Source organism: Agrilus planipennis, unplaced genomic scaffold (assembly GCF_000699045.2).
Source record: "Agrilus planipennis isolate EAB-ADULT unplaced genomic scaffold, Apla_2.0 scaffold62, whole genome shotgun sequence".
Classification (NCBI taxonomy): Eukaryota; Metazoa; Arthropoda; class Insecta; order Coleoptera; family Buprestidae; genus Agrilus; species Agrilus planipennis.
The window spans coordinates 33,227-55,003 of NW_020438875.1; the positions used below are offsets into that span (position 1 = coordinate 33,227).

General features: G+C 36.4%; 4 protein-coding genes across 13 annotated transcripts in view; 2 read left to right on the top strand and 2 right to left on the bottom strand.

The window, feature by feature from the left end:
* The first annotated feature begins 9 nt into the window (after window positions 1–9).
* Window positions 10–2,252, top strand: LOC108734525 (solute carrier family 35 member G1). 4 transcript variants are annotated; one of them, XM_018466127.2, is made up of 3 exons: window positions 177–267; window positions 654–828; window positions 901–2,252. In XM_018466127.2, exons 2-3 carry the CDS (start codon window positions 693–695, stop codon window positions 1,770–1,772), a joined length of 1,008 nt encoding a protein of 335 aa, XP_018321629.1. In that variant the 5' UTR covers window positions 177–267; window positions 654–692; the 3' UTR covers window positions 1,773–2,252. The 4 variants fall into 4 exon arrangements, with proteins under 4 accessions (XP_018321628.1, XP_018321627.1, XP_018321629.1 ...); XM_018466126.2 differs by lacking the exon at window positions 177–267 and adding an exon at window positions 10–96 and having other exon boundaries at window positions 654–2,252; XM_018466125.2 differs by lacking the exon at window positions 177–267 and adding an exon at window positions 95–173 and having other exon boundaries at window positions 654–2,252.
* Window positions 2,125–3,872, top strand: LOC108734524 (26S proteasome non-ATPase regulatory subunit 13). Its single transcript, XM_018466123.2, has 7 exons — window positions 2,125–2,388; window positions 2,446–2,559; window positions 2,616–2,751; window positions 2,817–2,965; window positions 3,032–3,377; window positions 3,437–3,577; window positions 3,638–3,872. The coding sequence occupies exons 1-7, from the start codon at window positions 2,273–2,275 to the stop codon at window positions 3,791–3,793; spliced, it is 1,158 nt and encodes a 385-aa protein (XP_018321625.1). The 5' UTR covers window positions 2,125–2,272; the 3' UTR covers window positions 3,794–3,872.
* Window positions 3,873–4,412: 540 nt separating this feature from the next.
* On the bottom strand, window positions 4,413–7,421 carry LOC108734522 (vanin-like protein 2). Of its 2 annotated transcripts, XM_018466119.1 has the most exons (8): window positions 7,314–7,421; window positions 6,513–6,650; window positions 6,130–6,440; window positions 5,865–6,076; window positions 5,703–5,807; window positions 5,454–5,639; window positions 5,135–5,399; window positions 4,413–5,064 (listed from the first exon to the last, which is right to left on the bottom strand). In XM_018466119.1, the coding sequence occupies exons 1-8, from the start codon at window positions 7,368–7,370 to the stop codon at window positions 4,713–4,715; spliced, it is 1,626 nt and encodes a 541-aa protein (XP_018321621.1). In that variant the 5' UTR covers window positions 7,371–7,421; the 3' UTR covers window positions 4,413–4,712. The 2 variants fall into 2 exon arrangements, with proteins under 2 accessions (XP_018321621.1, XP_018321622.1); XM_018466120.1 differs by lacking the exons at window positions 4,413–5,064; window positions 5,135–5,399 and having other exon boundaries at window positions 5,533–5,639; window positions 5,693–5,807.
* Window positions 7,422–7,553: 132 nt separating this feature from the next.
* Window positions 7,554–21,777, bottom strand: part of LOC108734519 (unconventional myosin-XVIIIa) — a 37,670-nt gene continuing 23,446 nt past the window's right edge. Inside the window, exons 1-12 of one of the 6 annotated variants that reach the window (XM_018466112.2) lie at window positions 16,103–19,913; window positions 14,731–15,003; window positions 14,466–14,555; window positions 10,576–10,944; window positions 10,221–10,499; window positions 9,847–10,162; window positions 9,386–9,788; window positions 9,089–9,328; window positions 8,846–9,031; window positions 8,583–8,786; window positions 8,421–8,525; window positions 7,557–8,360 (exon numbers count right to left, since the gene is read on the bottom strand). In XM_018466112.2, coding sequence (XP_018321614.1) covers window positions 8,294–8,360; window positions 8,421–8,525; window positions 8,583–8,786; window positions 8,846–9,031; window positions 9,089–9,328; window positions 9,386–9,788; window positions 9,847–10,162; window positions 10,221–10,499; window positions 10,576–10,944; window positions 14,466–14,555; window positions 14,731–15,003; window positions 16,103–18,241 — 4,671 coding nt within the window. In that variant the 5' untranslated portion in view covers window positions 18,242–19,913 and the 3' untranslated portion in view covers window positions 7,557–8,293. Of the gene's footprint in view, window positions 8,361–8,420; window positions 8,526–8,582; window positions 8,787–8,845; window positions 9,032–9,088; window positions 9,329–9,385; window positions 9,789–9,846; window positions 10,163–10,220; window positions 10,500–10,575; window positions 10,945–11,355; window positions 14,437–14,465; window positions 14,556–14,617; window positions 14,654–14,730; window positions 15,004–16,102; window positions 19,914–21,777 lie in introns of those variants that run through there. The other 5 variants (XM_025981008.1, XM_025981006.1, XM_025981023.1 and 2 more) reach the window with 5 other exon arrangements.

Sequence of the window (21,777 nt, forward strand, 5' to 3'; positions counted from 1 at the left end):
TCGTTCAAACAAAATTGTTAATCTAACTAGTATGATTTGACTTGTTAGTGAATTATGAAATTACTTGCAAATTTTGAAAAAAAATATATCAGAACGGTGAGAATCAAGACAAAATGAAATTACATGTACAAAAGGCTTTTTTGACTTGTTAAATTATTACTTGTCATATTGACGTACGTAGATACTGCAGTTTTTTAATAAATTTTATAGGTACCCATGTGTACACATTACCTAATATATAAATCTGCGTTATTAACAGGGGCATCGGTAATACACATTTCTAAAAAATATACTTACTTTAATTAATTAATTAATGTGTAATTAATAGCCTACGGCTAATAGAAATAGCACTTGTTCATTTCAGACTATACTGATCAATATTTTTACTTCAAAAATTGATGCACTCATTTTTATTAAGAAAAATTGATATTTTTTATAGTTTAGGAAATCTTTATACTCCATTGTATGTGGTGCGTGAAACTAAAAACAAAAACAGTATTAATAAAACCAAGTGTTATAGACGTGTTGCTGCGCCGGTTACATGAAAGTTGGACCTTTTTTGCTTGATATCTTTTTCATTCCTGCTAATGCACATAGCCTTTGCTTTAGTGTATATATTACATAATTATAAATGTTTTACTTAATTATTTCAGGTATAAATGTACGAATAAGAAGAGGCGAATTGTCGAAAAATGTCCCGTCTCCATTTATCCAACACTTCAACAGCTACTACTTGTGACGATTTTGAGTTGCAGAGACTTGTAGTACTAAATGAGGAAACCGAAGACTCGCCTATTTTCCATCAACCAAAATTGAAGACGTGCCAGTGTCAGTGCCCTTATCTTGGCTTATTACTAGCGACATGTAGTTCGTTTTTCTTTTCAATGTGTTCCGTTATAGTTAAATGGATGGCGGAAATAGACCCAACAGCATTAGCCGCATATCGTTACGTTGGTGTTTTGCTGCCAGCCATTCCCGTTGTTTTATACAAACAAGAACCGGTTATTCCCAAGGGGAAATGTATGGTATTGATTCTTCGATGTTTTACTGGAACGATGTCTTTAATGTTAAGTTTTTACGCGTTCCGACATATGTCCCTCGCGGACGCTTCTGTAATAATTTTTTCGGTCCCCGTATTTACAGCTATTTTTGCCAGAATGTTTTTGAAAGAACCGTGTGGCATTTTCACTGTATTTTCGATAGTTCTTACTGTTATTGGCGTAATTTTTATAGCTCGGCCTTCGTTTCTATTTGGCTCTATGATAAATTCTCTGGGAAATTCGCGAGGTGAATTGGAAATTTGGGGAATAGTGGCTGCGTTTTCTGCCACGCTCTTTGGAGCAAGCATCTACGTTTTACTAAGAGCACTAAAAGGAGTACATTTTTCTGTTTTAATGTCCAATTTCGGCGCTTTCGCTCTTGTTCAGTGTTTGCTGATAAGTTGGTGGGTGGGAGGTTTATGCATGCCACCTTGCGGCTTCGACAGATTGCTGATAGTTGCATTAGCTGTTTTTAGTTTTAGTGGTCAGATTTTGTTAACGTTAGCACTCCAAATGGAACAAGCAGGTCCAGTCTCTATAGCGCGAAGTGCTGATATCGTCTTCGCGTTTATTTGGCAAGTTTTGTTCTTTGAAGAAGTACCCAATAGGTATTCGGTTACGGGAGCCGTTTTAGTTCTCACGTCGGTTATTTTAACCGGTATGAGAAAATGGGCCATAGCGCTCCCTGAAACGTCCTCTTTAAAACATAAATTAAAAATATTTACCAAGTAGGTAAAATCATCTTAGCTTAAATGTACGTCCATTGTGGATTAGACATATTTGAAATGCTACTGCTGTAAATATTGCAATAAAGTCTTACAGATTAATTAAACTTCTTAAATACATATTATTACGATATGTGCTGTGATTTAAATCATGGATGCGACGCATTTATTACGCCGCTGCCAATAGTAATATTATCATCTGTGAAAGCCATACGCTCGGAGGCACTTTATCTATGAGAAGCTTCTATGGTAGTGGAATCAATGACATAGATTAGAGATGTACAATATACTATAACATCTCGTATCTGTGTTCAATAGAATTAACCTCACTACTCTGTTATCTATGTAATTTAATGTAACCTCACAACTTAATGCACTTTCGATTGGTGACGAAGCGTTTTCTTTTTGCTAAATTTTTTCAAGAAAAATTGTGTGTGTGCGTACAGTGTCAGTGCGTATAAATTAATTCCAAAAAAGAAAAGCGCATTAAAAAAGTATCTCTTGAATATGGCTTCAATCGCAGCTCAACCAAGTGTCACCGACTACTTGTCTAAAAAACAAAAAGAAGCCCCCAAGGATTTGGCCACAGAATGGGCTGAAATAGAAGAACTTCACAATAAAAAGTAAAACTTATTTAATTTGAGAACAGATACCGTTATCCTAATCAAAAACATTTATAGGCTTTGGCATCAGCTAACTCTCAAGTTATTAGGCTTTGTGAAGCACCCTTCACTTCAAAAGGGCGATAGTTTAATTCAGCTTTACAACAGTTTTATTTCGTCTTTTGAGAATAAGTATGTTATGATACTTAAGTGAAGTATTACCTATTTACTAATAAGCCTGATTTTAGAATAAATCCTTTGTCTCTTGTGGAAATAGTGGTTGTTGTTATTGATCAGTTCTCAAATAAGAAAGATGCCATAGCATTTTTAGAAAAAATAGAAACCAAAGTCAAATCAAACACTGATGCTTTAAATCTTACTAAAGTAACTAATTGACTTAAGTCACTTAACTGTACTTCTGTATAAATATGTATAATAAATACTTCTAGGTATTGGAAGGGCAGATATATTTGGAAAAATTAAATGATTTAGAATCTACTAAGAAGATTATTGAAGATGTGGAGGGAACCCTTGACAGTGTTGATGGAGTAACCCCTGTTCATGGAAGGTTCTATTTATTAGCATCTCATTACTACAGGTTGAAAACAATTTTGTTTTTCTGTTGTTAATTAATGTAGATATCTTAACAAATTTGTTTTTGTAGAATACAAGGGGATCATGCCCAGTATTATAGAACGGCACTTAGATATTTAGGATGCACTGATTTGGACAATTTATCTGAGGACACCAAGCATCAGCAGGCCTTTTTTTTGGGACTGGCTGCCCTATTAGGGGAAGGTGTGTATAACTTGGGTGAATTACTGACCCATCCAGTTTTAGAAAGCTTAAAAGAAACAGAGAATGCCTGGCTTGTTGAATTACTTTATGCATTTAATGCTGGTGACATCAACAAGTTTGAAAACATGAAACCGCAGTGGTCAACAGTCGCTGATTTAGCAGCACAAGAACTTTTCCTGAGACAAAAGATTTCTCTACTCTGCTTGATGGAGGTAATAATATGATGTAAAAAGTTACGTATTTTTTATGTATATAAATTAAATTTTTACAGATGACATTCAAAAGACCTTCGCATGATAGGCAGCTTACATTCGTGGAGATCTCGCGAGAGACGAAATTACCTTTGAACGAGATCGAACTTCTCGTTATGAAAGCGTTGTCTCAAGGACTTGTAAAAGGCGCTATAGATCAAGCGAGTTAACGAAATTATATGATTTATGAAATAATCACTAACTCGTTTTTGCTCTTCCAGGTTGCCGGCACAGTCAACATGACCTGGGTGCAACCGCGAGTGTTGGACAGGAATCAAATTTCGAACATGGTTCAAAAATTGGATGTTTGGTGCAAACATGTCAACACAATGGAAAAATTACTTGAAGAGAAAGCCTCTGAAATACTTACTTTGTAACTACTTTTTTGTATTCACGTTTTTTACGTTCCGTTTGTAACAGTTATATTCGTCTTTATTTAATAAAACGTGTAAAATTATTACAAAAAAAGAATATTTAATTATTAAAAACTAAATAATAATTAATTAGAAAATCAAATTATAGATTCTACAATTTTCGTCCGAAAATTAGTTTTCACACCAAACAACCGGTGGCTATAGATTGAATACAATGGTTTTAGTCAAAAGTCATTTGGTCTGAAAATTAATTCTCAAGATTGTAAGCATTTGTTTATGTATAACGTATTATCTATCCCACGAAAGAATAAACGGATATTTATTTTTCCGTGAACTTCATGTACACTTTTTAAATCGACTAACAAAAATTAAGACAAACATTGAAGAGAATAGTGAACTAATAAAAGATATACCTGGAATGGATAAAATATAATCTTGAGAGTTTATTCTCAGGTCAAATTACTGTTAGTTAAAACCGTCGTATTCGGTTAGTTGTCTGCGGTCGTTTGGTCTGAAAATTAATTATGTAACTTCTGTTTCAAATATGTATTGGAATGGAATACTACAGAAATGATTCTTATTTTATTTAAAAACAAGCACGGTGTAATAAAGAGGGAGCATGTTGGAGCATTAATTGATTATATTTTGGATAAAAAGAAAAAACAATAATTAACAAGAAAATTAAATATAGATTTCACATTTTTCGTCCGAAAATTAGTTTTCAGACCAAACGACCCGCAGCTACAAACTGAATACAACGGTTACAGCTAACAGTTATTTGGTCGGAAAATTAACTCTTGAAATTGTAAACATTATTTATGTTTAAATTGAAAGTAGATTTGTCTAATGTGTGACTTTTGCTTCGAAAACATACAAAAATTAGAACAGACACGCGCAATCGGCAAAAAAAAATTAATTCATTTTATTTAAAAAGAAGCACGCAGAGTGTAATAAAAAGGCAGTATACCAACGCAATAATTGAATAATGAGAAGAACTACTAAACCGTGGATCGCTATCTCTTGAATAATCTCTCCCAAAAATTGCGAATGTTATCAACCGATTCTCAGGTTCAATTAATGCTAATGTTCTTTTTTTGGAATTAATTTGGGATATATTTTCGTAAGACCATTTAAAGTTTGTCGTTGGTAGTGGTCTCAAATTACTTCTTAACGAATTTGGATATTGTATTTTGTGCAAAACATTCGAGAAATTCCCTTTAATTGTAATACTTTGGAACGTGATAGGCCACGAAACAGTGGAATAATTTGAAAATCTAAAACAAAATTGGTTAACTGACGTACACACAATATCATGCAAGATGTTTGTTCCAACAAAAACAATACCTTACACCGCAGGTTGCTGGAGTATTATTCGTACAAGCTACAACGGCACAAGTCTCAATGCCACCGTTGTACGTACCGGAAAACGTTCGGACACCACTGAATGCCAAAAAGGCGTAATTATAAGAATTTTGGGCACCATTAGTGACACTGTTCACAGTAAGGTTAACACGAAACTGACAACACAAAATATTCTCGCCACTTCCGTGACATAAGGATTTGTCAATGCTAGTAGTAGTAGTTGTGTTGATAAGTTGAAAGGCGTAGTCTAAAAAATAAAGTCATTAAATGTTTCTTTAATGTGATATTGCAATAAATATACCGGTCAAGTTATCTTTTAATAGAAAAAAATTATCCAACGTTAACGCAACCTTGTCTATTTCCTCAGTTGTAATTTTAGTTTCAACGCTAGTTAATAATGATCGCGGTGTGCGTTTAGTAACATTAGCAACATAAATTTTCGAATCCCCTTGGGCAATTATGTCTTCAATAATTGCTCCCCGGGACCCTAAAACAGATTTCTTTAATAATTGTATTCTTCACATTTAATTATGTATGTACATATATACACCTTCAACTATTGCACTGCCACCGCTTCCAACTGCAGGATTGTTGGCTCCCGCAGCCAGAAAATTAACATCATTTTCGTATGCCCATTGCTCCTGGGCCTGAAGAGCTGAAACAGTGCCAAAGTTTGGATACATACATTGTAACCTTTATTATTATTTCTTACCGGTCAAGAAAGGCAATTCTGAAAACCACATGGTCGGAAAGACGAAATCACGAATGCCGTTTCTTAGAAGGGCATTTGCTGGCGTATCAAAAAGCAAATCGAAACAAATGAACTGACCGAAAGTGACGTTGAAGTCCGTAGTGAACGGAGAAAGTTCAGCTTTACTCGTTTTATTGAGAGTATATTCTCCAAACAGATTATATTTTCTGTACCTGTGCAAGTCACACAAATAAAATAATGTATAAAACGTAAAAATTGCCTGTACCTTCCGACAACGGTTCCATTTCTATCAAAAATGACATTGGAATTATAAAAATCCCAATTATCTGAGGCGCATTTGTTTCCTGTGCAAATGCGTTTCTCAATAACGTTCGCAACTAAGTATACAGCTCGATTTTTGGCACCACACGATAAACTAATCAAATATTGCGAATAGTTTTCGCTTGTTTGGTGACAAACGACAATATTTTTTGAAGGATCGGGTATTATGGTGGCAAGGGCTAATAAAATTGTTCGATTTCTGTTTTGAAATCCTGTTGTTATTGTTGCCTCAGGAAACACGACTATGTCTATGTCCTTGAACAAAAAACAACAAGTGTCTATTATTTCATTTATTTTTTCTGGTAATAACTTTTATCATAAACTTACTTCTGTCACCTCATTAAGTAATGATAAATAATTATTAACATTTTTCAGAGTCTTGTCTTTCGGTGACAAACCGATTTCTTGTACAGGAAAATATTCGACAACTGCGGCCGTGTAATAGGGCGAGTTGGCCGTTGAAACCTACAAATATATTTGTTTTTTTACTTTTTATCAAGTACGGGCATTTTTTGTATAAATAACTTCAGTCTCTATCTAATACCATGCATTCATGGTGTGATTCGATCCTATCTCAAGTTATCTCACACTTGTTGTAATTAAAAAGATTACGTAACAATTACGAAAAGCTATGTATTAATTTCATCGTGTTCTTTTTTAAATGAATGCTTCGATACGATTAAAGAGGTGATTAAATTAATGTACGAAAATTGATTTCGATTCACCATTTTTCGTCTGAAAATTAATTTTCAGACCAAATTACCTACGGTCTAACTAATAGTTGTTTGGTATGAAAATTAACTTCTGCTTTATTTTCACGTCTAAAGAAGTAATTTTTGAATGGACATTTAATTAAAGACTATTTATTTAAAATACAATTATACATTCCGATACATTTAAACAAACTGGCAATTAACTTTAACTAACAGTAACGTTAGAAACGCGCTGTCTAATTTCTAATAAGAGAATTATTCGTAAAAGAATAGTTAGCTTCTATCTCATCTTTTAATAGTCATACCACAAGTGACGTTCACGAAAAACTTTAATTATCTCCTTATCGGGAGACGTTTCGTCTTGTAATAGATAAAATCTTATAATGTAATGTGTTCTATAAAAATTCCCACTTACCTGCAACGTGCGCTGCAAAAAATTCAATAAAAGCGACAGACGCAAAATATAAGACATGTTTTTTTTATCGTTTCTTGTTCGCAACGAAATTCCAAAACTGTTACTGATCTTTAAAGTCAATATTTTCTAACTTATACACGACAGATAATGATAATGATAACAGATAAGGGACGCAATCGGTTAGAAGGAAAATAAAAAAAATATATTGTCACGTGTGTTAAATCATTAACATAAACGATCTACTTGATCGAATTTCTTCGATTATATTTTTGCGCTTACTTCTTTACAGAATATTATTTATTACTATTGTTATCGTTAATAATAACACGGTAGCTGTTGTATTCTTATTAGTATTATACATTACGTTTATTATCATTTACCTGTAGTTCTTATTTAAATAAAAATATACAAGTGGTAGGTACATTAAACAAGGTTTTTATAATATTTACAAACAAACCGTAGAACAAAAAAAAAAAACATTATTTAGCGACCTCACGAGGTCACTGCTCATTCATACTCCGCAAACTTCCGAGAAAAAAAAAAAACAAAACGTTTTCCCTATTTATATGTATCTATAAGTACTCATACCTGAATCACAACGATAAATAAATAATAACTGATTGTTGATAGAATACGATTCAATACGCTGTGTTTATATGTATATTACAGATACATGTTACATGTATGTGTGTGTCCTTTATTACGATATTTAATTGGCCCTTTAATTAAGGAAAAATCCCAACGTTATTTATTTTTCTTCCTTCATCTTTGTTTTGATTCTCAACGACGAAAATAGACCCACTGATAATAAAAAAAACCTTCTAATTTCCTGGTCACGTATCGCCAGAAAGACATCACATGTTTTTCCTTTTCATTTCCCACCCCCATTTTTTTAATTAGATTACTTCGACAACAGAAACAACTTCGATTTCTTTCGTGCAAAAAATATCTGACAGTGATTGACAAATGCTCGCCCTTTCTCATGCAAACGATCCATCTTTGCCTTGACTATTCGACATGCTGCTCGATTTGCTGGTACCTGACAACCTAAAACAATAAACAATTAGACCGATAACGTTCTACGGTATTTAATATGGGATTTTAAACTGGTTCCAGACTAGCCTTCTTTCACCATCGAATCCCGTTGGTTTCAAGGAAAGTTTCGACGGAAAAGAATTAAGAGACTCTTCTGAGCTATAGCTCACTTGTTCGCTAAAAGAGAGAAAAAAATAACCAAAAGGAATGCGTAAAGGCTACTTCCTGTCCTACCTATCGGATTCGGTGGTTCCCTCTTCTAAATCGCCCTGTATCGCCGCCTGTAAATCTTCGATCCTCTTAAGGGCCAGTTTTAGATCAGCTTTGGAAGCAGATGCTTCCACTTCTAAACACTCGCATCTCTTCTCTAGCTCTTTCTTTTTCTGCAGCCACTCGTTTTCTTTCGACTGATGATGGCCCAATTCTTCTTTAAGTTCTCTGTAGGAAATGCACATTTTCTAATAAATATATTTTCAAAGTCCGAAACAATTATAAACCTAATGTTCTTTTGTAGTTTTCGCACGTTCTCTTGAGCGAGTTGCTCCTTTGTCCTGTGGGAAACAATCTCGTTCTGAAGCTTATCCACTGCCTCCTTGAGTCTTGTTATTTGGGTTTCCAGCCGAGATCGAGTTGTTTGCTCCAGGTCTAGTTTTGACTCTAATTCTTTGTTCTTCAATTCAAGCCTGCCAAACAAAGAAAAAACCATGAAACCACCGCAAAATCCGCAAAGACGATCTTACCTTTTAACCAGAAGATTCGATGAAGCTTCGCCGATATTTTCAGCAGACTCTAACTTCGAGGTCACCTCGGCCAATTGTTCTTTCAACGTGTTTCTTTCTGCTTCAAGTTCGGACACAAGAGACACTTGCTCTTGTAGTGCCAATTGATCTAGAGACATTTGTTGCACTGCTGCCTTGTACTTTTTCAACACTTCCGCCAATTCTTCCTCGTTTTCTTCCAATTGGGCTTGCAAATCGGACCTGTCGACGACATAAAGTAATTAAAACAGCTCGTGTTATTGTCGAAATTTATATTACTTTTCTCTGGACAATGAGTTGACCTTTTCCTCGGCATCGTGCCTTCCCTTTTGAGTTTCTTCCAACGTAGTTTGTAATTCGAAGAGTTCCGTCTCTACAGACTGCTTTGCTTTCACTGCGGACGATCTCGCATAGTCAAGATCTTCTATCTGATTCCGTAGCTGTCTAATAACGGCTTTGCTCGGATTTTCGGATTTTTGACGATCCAATTGGGCTTGAGTATCGCGCAAAAGAACCTTGCTACGTTTCAGATCGCGTTTTAGTCTTTGTAGAAGAGCCTCATCGCCTGCCCTATCATTTCTGTCACTTTCTGCAAATGCTGTCAAACGCCTTTCGAGTTCGTGTTTATCGCGTAACAACTGAGTTCGTTCCTCATGTTCGTTTTCCAATTGGGCCTCCAATGCTGAAACGAAACATTTTTTACTTCCGTTCCATCACACTCGTATGTCGGTAATATTTACCCTTGACTTTCTTCTGTGCATTGCATCGTATTTCTTCTATTTCGTCGTCACGTTGTTGTGCTTCTTTTTTGGCTTCCTTGCGCTGTTGTTCCAATGACATTTCCAGTCGTACTTTCGACTGTTCCAACAGCTGAACTTGACCCGCAAGTTCGTCCAATTCTTCCTCTTGGTCCAACAGTCTTCTTTCCATATCCATCTTTTGTTTCCGGAGGACGGCGATCTCCTCTTCGGTTTTTCCGCCGTGCGTCAGTTCGTCCAGTTCCTTTTGAAGAGCTCGGAGCTTCTCTTCTTTCAGTTCGAGTTCCAATTTTGTGTCCTTAAAAAAAATTCATGAACAAGAGGAGAAAGCAAACTCGTTGGCAGTGTTTCCTTACGGCCAAGTTTGTCTCTACGTTGTATTTTTCTGTTAGTATCACATCCTTTTCTCTGGACAGTCGATCCCTCGCTTGCCTTTCGGAACGCAGTTCGTCCTGAAGGAGTTGCATTTCGGAGTCGAATTTGCGCTGTTTTTTTTCCAATAAATTATTTCTGGCACTTTGCTCTTCCAAAAGAAGACGCAAATCGTTGGTTTCGCTATTCAGCTTTTGTACTTTACGCTTCCATTGTCCGACAACTTGTTTTTGTTCTTCGACTTCTTCGTAGGCGTCCGTCAACTGGCCGAAAAATTACCAAAAAGTTATAAGAAAAAAAAAAAAAAAAATAGAAAAACAATCAGCGGCGCGAACTCACTTTTTTCTCAAGTTGCTTCTTGAGTCCCACCAACTGCTCTAAATCGTCTTCGTGTTGTTGTTGCAGCCTTTTTTTGGTAAATTCGAGTTCTTTTTTTGCCCTTTCGTATCTCTGTTTGTAAATGTTGGCGTCGTTGTTGTCGGCACATCCGTCGTCATCTTCCTCTGAAATCCCATTAAGGTCCGATTTGGCATAGAGCAATTCGAGCTCCAGCCGTTCCGAAGAATCTTGCAAAACTTTATTTTTATTTTGCACTTCCGTAAGTTCGCGTTCCAGACGCATACGTTCCGATGTTTCGGCCTCGAGACGTTCCGTCGCCAAGGTCGACGTTGAATGTTCTTCGGCCAAATCAGCTGTCATCTCGCTCAGCTGAATTAGGCAAACGAAAAGAAATTCAACAAAACGTTGCTTTGCTTTTAAGCTGGTTTCAAATGTGGCCAGGGCATCAATTTACACTTATAATATTTATTAAACATACAAACAATAGGTAGATAATACAACGTCAATATTAATATTACTACCTCAATCACCTGCCCATGTTTTTTCTTTTTAATAAAACGGTGTAATAATAGAACTGTAAAAGAATTTGCGTGTATAAACAATTTATGGAAGTTAAAAATGTTCGAAATACTATTTTAAAAGAAAGGTGAGTAATAAGAGCGAAATGCCAAGGCAGAAAATAAATTTAAGTAAACGTGGCGATTAGTGTCGCGTCTGCGTAAACAGTTAAATTGTCCTTTGAACGAAACCGGTAAATGCCAAATACATAGATAGAAATACCTCGTCAATTTCCGCTTCTGTACGGTCTTCCGAAACATCTCTGGCAAGTGAAGACCTACAACTATTCGTCCTACTGTACAATTGAAATCCCTTAATAAGAATATTGGTGGCACTTTTAGATCGGCCAAATTGCTTGGCATTCTTTAATACTACGGAATCATCTCCCGATGGTTCTTTTTTCCCTAATCGTTTCCACTCCTCCATTACATGATCCGTTCTATTGAGAAAATCGGAAATTTTATTGGTTAAATAATTCGACGTTGTTCCTTTGTCCATAAAAGCCGGTATGGGCGTCACATGCTGCTTAATTTTCGCCTTGCATCCAAGGACGAAAGTTAAATTTGCGTCAAATATCACAGGCGATTCCTCATGGCTTTCTAAATCGTCCAAATCAACGGACACGCCCACCTGGGGAAAAACTCTTCTTGGAGTTACGCTGCCATGCGAATTGGTACACATGCTGCTTGGACGAGAACAGGAAACCACTGAAGAACATGGGGATGGACTAGGTGACTTGGCAAAACTCTTTTTAGATACATAATTATCATTGGACGGAGTACCGTAACCGTTTAACAAAAGAGTCGGTCGAGGAGGGAGGTTTTTGAAAGAGTTCTCGGAGACCGTGAAAGGAGATGGACTTTTAGAATGAATACTTCGTGGAATCGAATTTTCTCTGTTTAAAACGGGTAAAGAACTTCCATTGGAATCGTTTTTTAAAGATGTTGGAAATGATGGAGATGTACTTTTGTTGCGAACATAGCGTGGTATCGAATTTTCTCTTGTATAACACCCAATAAACTCCTTTTCTGGACTACACGCCGAGGCAGGTGTTGCACCACGCGCCATGTTTTTGGAATCTGTCTCTTCGTCTTTTTGCGAAAAATACGACGAATAATTTTTACTAGGACTTGTCGACGAATGCCTTTGTGGAGGAGTGAGAACGGTCAAGTCTTTAAGAGGGTAAGTCTGGAAATAGACGCCCCCTTTGGGACCTGTACTTGCAGCAGTTGATCTTCGTACGGGGGTGTTGTATCCTCTTCTTGGCAAAGAGGAGGACGGTATATGAGGAGGTAGACTGCTGGTCAGAGGCATGGTAAGGCATGACGGGGCAAAAAGGAAAGAGTTAGAGTATGCGTTGGGACAATAGGAAGATGACGATGAGGAAAGGGATGGAGAAGGAGACGGTAGGTGTCCGAAGTTGTCACGAGGCATCTGAAGCCATGTCACTTGCACTAAACACCAGTGAAGGGATTTTTATTTTGTGATGTTTGCGCGATTCTTGTATTATTTTGCGAAGGAGTCGGGTGTAGGACTGACGCGGACAGACTAAACGATCTCAGTTCCAAAGCTATTTTAAGTCGGAACTAAAGTCGTACCGATTACTACATCTAACTTTAAACGAAAATCTAATTTTATACCGTCAACTCTACTGAATTATACACAACGTCGATTTACTTGTCCCCTTTTTCAATTGTTTTTCATTTCGTACCTACTTACTTGTAAATTACACGATTCTTAAAAATGTTATTGATTGATGCACATCAATCGGTGGGTAGGTACTAGGTACGAAGTTGAATGAAAATAATAATCCGTCAAAATATTATTATTAAGTTCAAAAAAAAAACACGTTGTTTTTGGAAATGGTGAAGGCCACCTTCTCTCTTTCCAAAGTAAATAAGTATGCACCTACATATTTACAAACATTTAAAGGGTTATTACTGGTGTTGTAAATAATAAAATGAAAAAAAAAAAAACTTCATGGTTTACGATACTCGCATGTCAGGCCATCAAATTAGAAAAACACCAAAATTAAAGTTAGCAATAAACAGGTGGCCCGATGCCAAAATACACCGACTAACTTCCATTTCAATTTATTTGGTTATACAAACTTACATGTACGCAAGTACGTACATATACTAGATACCTATAAATACATATATAGGCACTTATACATGTGTGGAAGGTATTGGTCGGGAAGTAGAAAAGCTATTTCAAGAATTTTAATACTGAAATAATTTTTTCCTCGTCTTCTTCCGTCTAGCAACGGATGAAATGACCGACTAAAATGGATAGGTCACTTAAAATCTGGGTCAATTATGATTATTCGAAACACCCGATATAGAAAGTACTCGCGACGACATACAAAGCTATAAAAGGACTGTATGTAAGCTTTCAAATGTTAAATGGTTAGGTACCTACTTAGACGCGTCTAATCGGAAGGCCCATAAAACGTCACGTTGTGTTCCCTATCTACAATATCTGGTAACTACCTACCGACATCAACAGTACTACTATTATAATCTGTCGTATTAATTTTTAACTTTTTGCAAACATTATCATATCACAATTGTCACATTGGCACAACTGCAAATTAAAATACACTTATTATCAAAGTACAAGTACAGAGACTCTTTGGCGCCTTCGGAAAACGGCAATTATAATAATTTAGGCTTGTGTTCAACTTTAAGGGCATTAATCAGGAGCTGATGTCAAAAACTGTTGCCAACTAATTCGCTAACTTCGGTATTAAGTTAACAGTCGTACAAATTAAATTTGCCAATTAATTTGTACGTATGTGTGTAGGTATTAGACGGTAAAAATTTTTAAGTAACAAATCTAGCACATTACTCTAATGTACAACGAAGATAAACTTGAAAAATATCACTCACTCTGTACCTACGCACATACCTACGTATAAGGTATTCGAAAAGATTAATTTAAACGAAAACCATTCTAATAAATAAGACCTGTACTATATTCATTTATCGGCAGTAATAATCCGATGGCCCGGTTCCTTCAATTTTAAAATTGTCTCTTAAATATTTATGGGCGTCTTAGACACGTTTTTTCATGACCAAGTTATCAATCAAGTTCAAGTTAACTGTACTTGACCGCGAGTGCAACAAGGTATGGGGTCCACTGAAAAATTACGGTCCGCCGTATAAGAAGAAAAAAATGCAAATAGCGCAACCGACATTCAATCGTCCGATATACACAACAAAAGACGTTCTCGGATCAAACAAGTTAAACAATGAGAAGTATATACACAAAAAGTGTGGACAAATGTACATAAGTGTAGGATAAAATTAAACAGAAAACATAAATCTCACCTTTGCTTCAAGTTTATCCTTTTCGTATTTCAACAAAGTCCTTTCGGATTCCAATTTTTCCACCTTAGCTTTTAAGTTTTCTAATTCCTCCTGAAATGGATAATTAAATAAAAAGCCCTTAGGGGGAATATTTAACTGTAATTGCTCATTACTGATGGGAAACGAATTTCCATTTCCTGCACCTGAGCAAGAGTTAGTCAGTAGTTGCTGTTCTGCTGAAGCATTAGGTAGGTACATACATAAGAAAAGCACTTTGCATGATTACCGTTTTATTTTTCAGTTCTTCTTCCGTCCTGTGGACATTAAGAAGCGGCGTAACCCGCACCAGAAGCCTCCACCAGGGCCAATCCCTGACCACAAGGAATTTCCTTACATTTCTCTGTATGCAACGTACTGCTATGTCTTGCAATCTTCTTTGGATCAACTTTTTTCGCGTGATATAGCCCCTGCAATGGGCCTGCAAACTGACCACCATGCCTGCCAGGTGTTCATCTCTTTGGTTCTCGAGCTGGGCAAGAACGCCGCTTCGAAGGAATATCTTTAAACCACCATAAATTTAAAAACCACTTTATCAAAAAATGGGGACGACAAACAAGCCTACTGCTGTTACTCCATTTTCTCGCTCAGATGATTTTTAAACTGTTTATAATCTATTTTAGACCGAACCAACAGAAAATAGACTTGCAACAATGTTTGTAAATTGCATGTATTATCCATACATGTATTACACTATGTATCTAATAAGAACAATTATTTATTTTCCTAAATAACTTGAGTGGGTTATGGTACATTTACTTGCTTAAACATTCTGGTGACCTAATTTGCCTCTATTTAAAATTGGACTACAAATTTACGGTTGCGACCATAAACTGCATCAAATAAATTACAATTCAAAGACAGAACTGATAAAACCAAACAACTATCGTTGTAAGTACCTGTCTTTATATGCAAAAATTTTAAAAGTGAACGTACGATAATAAGTTTTTTTAACGATTAAACTGGTTAATACCATATACGAATGGCAATGCATTTTTATTGTTTAATTTTATCAACAACGAAAGTACAAATGTGTCTCACTACATGTAGTTCCATGGAACTCCATTTACGGTTTTTATACAATAAGATTATTGACCCACATTTTAATGATCTAATAATAAATAATAATTGTTTTAAACTTACATTATAATGGATTCACATAACTAGTCAAATTGCTTTGTAAAATTATCGAATCATTTATTGATGTATGGGTAAACGAACCGTTACGAATGCATGCAAAAATTAGTACATAATTAATACGAGGTCTCATTATCAATAAATCATTTGATAGTGAGGGTAATTAAAGACGCTTATAACAAATCATCTTACGATTAACAGTAGAGAAATTGAAAAAAAAAAAAAGTTTTTTGGGATAAATGCCAGTGGCAACGAGTGAAATCGTGAGTGCCATAGGAGAAAGTAACCGAATGTCAATGTCTTTAAATTTAAAGAAACCAACTAACTTTCTTCTTACCCAAGTATTAATGAACAAATTCCAATGCGAATTTTCTCATCAGAGCAATACGAGCAAACAATAAACAGATGCGTCGATTAATCGTAATATACAGGGTGTTTTCTTAACGATATAAAAACTAACTCACCGTTTTGTTATCGCCGTTTTGACACGATACAGTTGCGGCAACTACTGCGGTATTTTTTTGCAAGTCTTTTACTTGTTCTTGTTCAGGTAAAGGTAAAGGTAAAATGCTGATTTGTGAATCTGAATTCTCGGTACAATTTAAGGATTCCATGCTGGTATTATTACCACTAGAAATCGCTACGTCATTGGAGATGTTCCCCGAATCATCGGAGTTATCGTCAGAAATGTAATCTTTTAATACCCGGAAGTTCTGTTCGTCATTCCCGAAAGGGTCCTTTTCGAATTTAACTTCGCCTGTCTCTTCTATATTAAATTTGATATTTTTCATCAGGTCTATCAACAAATTCTTGTTGGCTAAATTTAAAGGATCAGTAACATTAACGTTCTTGACGCACTTCGGGCTCAGTTCTTTCGTAGTGTTCTTCGGTACGTGTGGTAAAATTTTAGCTGTTTGTTGGGATTTCTTGGAATTGTTTTTATTGTTTATATCGACGAATTTTGGTTCGAACTTACTTTTTCTTGCACCAAAACTACCTTTTGGCGGAGGTCTGTTCTTGATAACGTCCGTAAGAGATTTCGAAAAGGCTTTCTGATTAGCATTCATAGTTTTGGCATCCATCGACGCTTTATCTTCTGGGGGCCTTTTAGAACATCGAGGCTGTGTGGCAGCAATGGCACGCGTGCTCTTCACCTTTTCAGGCTGTTCACACTGTTCGAACCGTTGCAATTTGCCGCTCAAGTTCATGGTACTTTTGGACTTGTTGGAAAGGTTTAATTTTCTCTGTCTCTGATTTTCGTTCAACTTCAGTACCTTTAGGCTGAGATCTTGGATATTGTTTGTCGAAAGTTTCGGGGCAAAAATGTCACCCATTTCCTTGGGCTTGAGACGTTTATTGATGTTGTTAATATTACCGGCACTTCTCGTCTCTTTGTCTATCAAATTTAGACCGGACGGAGTGCTGACGAATTTGGACTTTGATAAGCAAGACTTGATGGGAATTTTGCTCGGAACAACGTTTCGTTTGTTTATTTCAACAGCACCAACGTTTTCGGTGCGTTTGATAGCAGTATAAGGTTCTTTTGTTTTGGGATCCGTAGTAAGCTTCTGTATTTTTAAATCTTCGGACGATTTTATCGGGAGACTGGCCGACTTCTTCGCTTCTGGCGGTTTCGATCTCGCAAGATTATTTTTCGAACTAGAACCGGAAGTGGTTGACAAATTGTTAAATTTCCGAATAACTTCTTTTACTTCACTGTAACCGTCATTATTATCTTTGTCTACGTGTTGTTCTTTTTCAGTTTCAAAAGTCGTATTTGTTTTCAAACGGAAACTTTTTGCAAGATAAATGTTTTCCAAACTTTTCGATTCCGAGTGCTGGATATTTCCGGCCGTTGCTTTTTTCAAAATGCACTTAGACTCGATAATACTGCATGTCCTCGATTTTTGTAACTTCGGTTTGTCATTAGCTTTTCTTTGGACTTTACGTCGATCGTTACCGTTCGTTTCTTTTGTCGTTACCAAATCTAGTCCGTTTATCACAGTAGAGTTTTGTTTGGAACCGTCAAATTCGCTCAAAATTTTATCAAAAGTGTCTATGGCTGCAGACAATTTTTTCTCGAAACTTGGCATTTCCGATTCGAACGGGACCTCGACGACTGTAACGTTACTTTCTACAGAAGATTCCATGAAATAGTTTTTGCTAACAGGATCTGCTTTTTCATTTTCCTTAACGGGAAGTCGCTGCTCCTGCGGCGTATCCGTATAAGTTTCAGTTGATTCGAACTGCATGTTTTCATACGTGTGCTCGTGATTGCTGTGTACTACTATTACTTCAGGATCTTTCTTTTTGGTTATTTCTAAAAGTTCCTCTTGAGTAAAAGTGCTAATATAAACTTTATCATCGTCCTCTTCGCTTGCGGAAGACACCGGCAAATTATTACACAGTAATACCACAGAACAATCTTGTTCGCTTCTTTTTAAATCGTTGCTGTAAGTTGTAGTAGTTCTAGTTGTAGTGGCCTTTTTATTGTTACTGTTACTACAGCCGACTCCGAGCCATTTCTTTTGGGCGCTGCACAGTTTCTGGAGTACAGGCTTGACCGTTTTCGGAGCGGTCAATTTATATTTTGGCGAAGGCATCCTTCTACCGCTGCTATTACCTATACGAATATGCGATGGTGCTGTACTGTGTTGTTCGTTCAATAAAACAATAATCACGAAGATAAAAAATTAATTAGGATCCCATGACCGGCTTTGTACTGTTTCAATAGTACGAGTATCTGTCCGTTTAATGACCAGTTGGTTTTTTATATGAGAAGCTTTTATCAGGTTGAACAATTGTCCGGTAAGTGCGCGTGCTATTCACGTCCGAAGACGATGATGCGGTCTGTTTGGCACACACACTATGGATAGGAAACTAAATGGGTAACTGGGTGAATATACTGTTAAATGACAACGGGCGAACACAACATCATTCTTATTCAGCGGGTACCTATGTAAGCGATTTGCTATCCACACACGTATGCAGACATATTTTCTTCGAAAAAGAAAACGAAACTTATTAAGGTAGTAAATGTAAAAAAGTCCGTCGGTTTCATTTGTACCACTACAAAATGGCAGCTTTGATAAGAAGACCTTTTGATTTACGAAAACAATAACGCCTTGTTAGCTGATAAACCCCAGGTCAAGAGTCAATTCAGTAGTTTAATAAATGACACTTTACAAAGTTCAAGCAGCATTTATTACTTCGCCACACCAGTCACGACTGATCGATTAATGACGATATCGATCAGATTTCGATTCACCGTCTGCTCTCTCGGATTTCCGAAACTTCTGGCGTCCAAAGATAACGTGAAACATGAATAAAACGAGACCGGCCACGTTCAAAAAATACACGAAATTCGATGTGCTCTCGAATATTTGCATAATAATCCGAATAAAAATAAAAAAATTATAAAAACAAAGTTTACGTGTCCCAATCACACCATCGGCTTCTCGTAACGCAACATCATACAACAATTGCGACTTGACCGATTAATACTGTTATTATGTCCGATGAATCCGCGGCCGCAACAACCTGTTCATGTATCGTACTATCGAAGTAATAATGAAATAAATGAAAACAAGCGAATAGCTGCTGCTGTTGCGCTTACTTGCAAAGCTACTACTTCTTATTCGTTTGGTGGTGGTGGTAGAGAAAGAAGCACCAGGCGAAAGGCTTAAAACCGCTACGAAGTTAAAAAAAAATGTCCATCACCGAGAGCAACGACAGCCAACCTGCTGTCCTGCTGCAGCCAGTGGACGAGCAACAGGTTGGCTTTTTTTTCGCCAAGAGTTCGCATCGCCTACAGCTGACCGCTTAACGAGCACACTTCTACAATATACCTTGTACATATCATGTAGATGCCATCGCGTAAGAACAAACTGGAAAACGATATCCGATATTCCTGTTATTTAAAAAAAATATAGCACCTGCTTGTAATTATAGTAAGATAAGATATAGTAGGGAATTCTGTCCAGAGCGTAAATTGCTAGCCGAGCCAAAGGGCCATACACGATTTTTTACCATACCCCTACCGAAAGTACGACGATTTTTCCTAGATGTAACATAATCTCCTGTCTGAGCAAGAAATCGCGTTTACCGTACACTAGGGAATTCTATCAGGTCGGCTCTTTTTAATCGACTCGTAACAGTTTTTCTAACAGCAGAAAACGGAAAGCACCCGTTGAACTGTATATTGAAAAAAAAACATTAGCCGATACGGCGCCACTTTCAAAAATTTATAAAATGCCTTTGCAGTATACGTATCGCGTATAAAATATAAATTATTCATAAATTATCTCTATAATCCTAAATAACTGTAGATAACGCAATTAACGGTAGACGTAGCTGTGCCTGCGTACGTACAAACGTATTTTACTTATTTAAATGTGTTCGTTTTTTTTTCTTTTTTAAAAATTATTATAATAAAACCGGTTAGTTATAGTTTCACATTGGGAATTTTTGTAACTTCTTTCTTCTTTTTTGTTATACCGAGGGAAAAATGTGAAGTGAAAGGAGTCGTTGTACAGTTATTTATTTGTAAGTGATTTATGAGAGAGACGCATCTCCATGTCTTAAGAAACTTCGTTGAATATTTGCAAAAGCTGCCTAGAAAACGCCGGTACGTATTATTACGATACGCAGCACAATATTTAAATAGAAGGCGTTAAAAGTAATTCAAAATATGTAGTAATGACGTATGACATCAAAAAATGGCCAAATGTTTCCCGCCACGACTAAAATCGAGAAACAAGTGCCAAAGGCGTCGCTGTTTTCGACTCGGACATAAAATCCTTCTGGCCCTGCACACCTTACAGCTAAAATCGACGAGCTGCGATGGAGTAACCGAAACGGACTTGGTCAACTACATTTCGTCCTGTTTCAAAATCGATGGAGACGTAGAGGACCAAGTGAAGTCGATATTAACGACTCTAATAAGGCCTGGCTTCGTCGTAAAAAGGTGCAACCGGTTTCGGTTGATGGGGTCGTTCGCAAGAATACAATGTTCACCCTGTAACAGTTCCCGAAGACAAAAGGCCATCGAGCACGTGTCAAATATATATGTATTATGTGATAACGGAAGTAATAAAAACAGGGTAACGTTCGACAGAGAAAGAAGTAACTTCGACGAGGAACATGCTTCCTGTGACGTTCCGTGTAATAACAATTCACGACCTTGCTCTTCCCGGAGGTCAAGAGGACGTCCTTGCAAAAGGAGAGGCCGAAGTAGGCAAAAAAATCCAACGTCAGTCTCCACTCCGCCCCTCAGTTGTGAAAAATGTGACCTCGAGGAAGATCAAAAGTGAATTTTAAAAGAACATTATTACCATTGTAGTATTTGTAACAATTTTTTTTTATGAAAAAATTGGAAAATACATTTTAGACGGACTGCCTTTTATATGTAACAGTATATTAACTTGACGATTAATTAAAGGTGGCAGGCAACACGACCTTGTTTCTCTTTCCAACCGATTCGCTTCGAGGCAAAAACTCGCCAAATTTACAATAGAAAGTTACCGATCGGTTTTCCATTAGGTAGGAAAGGACCAATCGTAAGTACGACGTATGTACTAAGAAGTACTTTCAAACGGTTTTGTCAAAGCAATACTTAGAACTGCTTCTACTACTGCTATTTTATTTAGGTGCGATACAAAATAATAACCAAATTTCAGGGAATAAACACATAATTCTGCACTATTAAAGATTTTTGTTTTTTTTTTTTAACATTTCGCAAAGCCGTAGTTTTATATTCTTTATTGTGAAGGTGTTTTTAACCACCGATTTCCTTTACGGAATGGCATTTAATTTAAAATTCGTTGAATCTGTTTATTTATTAACAATCTATGTATATCTAAGTGTTAGGTCCAATATTAAACGTTCCCTAAAAACAAAACATTATTTCCAGTTACACTGATCTCTGATCATTAAACATTTTACGAAGCAATCGATTGGTTTAACAGTTGCATATGGTAATACAAACAAAACAGATCTGTTATTACAAGTCTTATAAAGAATAAAAATATCCTATTATATAATTTCGTAAATGGAGTAAAAGCAGGTTAAAAAATAAAATAAAAAATTCTCCTCGTCCCGTTTTCCTTTATCTTCGTTCCCCATCTTTTTAGTACCCTCC

Coding starts and splice junctions, on each gene's coding strand:
- LOC108734522 (XM_018466119.1), bottom strand. CDS start 7,370: ATGTCTTATATTTTGCGTCTGTCGCTTTTATTGAATTTTTTGCAGCGC. Junction 6,441..6,512: donor TACTTAATGAGGTGACAGAA/GTAAGTTTATGA, acceptor TTTTTGTTCAAG/GACATAGACATAGTCGTGTT. Junction 5,065..5,134: donor CCAGCAACCTGCGGTGTAAG/GTATTGTTTTTG, acceptor ATTTTGTTTTAG/ATTTTCAAATTATTCCACTG.
- LOC108734524 (XM_018466123.2), top strand. CDS start 2,273: ATGGCTTCAATCGCAGCTCAACCAAGTGTCACCGACTACTTGTCTAAA. Junction 2,389..2,445: donor GAAGAACTTCACAATAAAAA/GTAAAACTTATT, acceptor AAACATTTATAG/GCTTTGGCATCAGCTAACTC. Junction 2,560..2,615: donor ATTTCGTCTTTTGAGAATAA/GTATGTTATGAT, acceptor GCCTGATTTTAG/AATAAATCCTTTGTCTCTTG.
- LOC108734525 (XM_018466126.2), top strand. CDS start 693: ATGTCCCGTCTCCATTTATCCAACACTTCAACAGCTACTACTTGTGAC.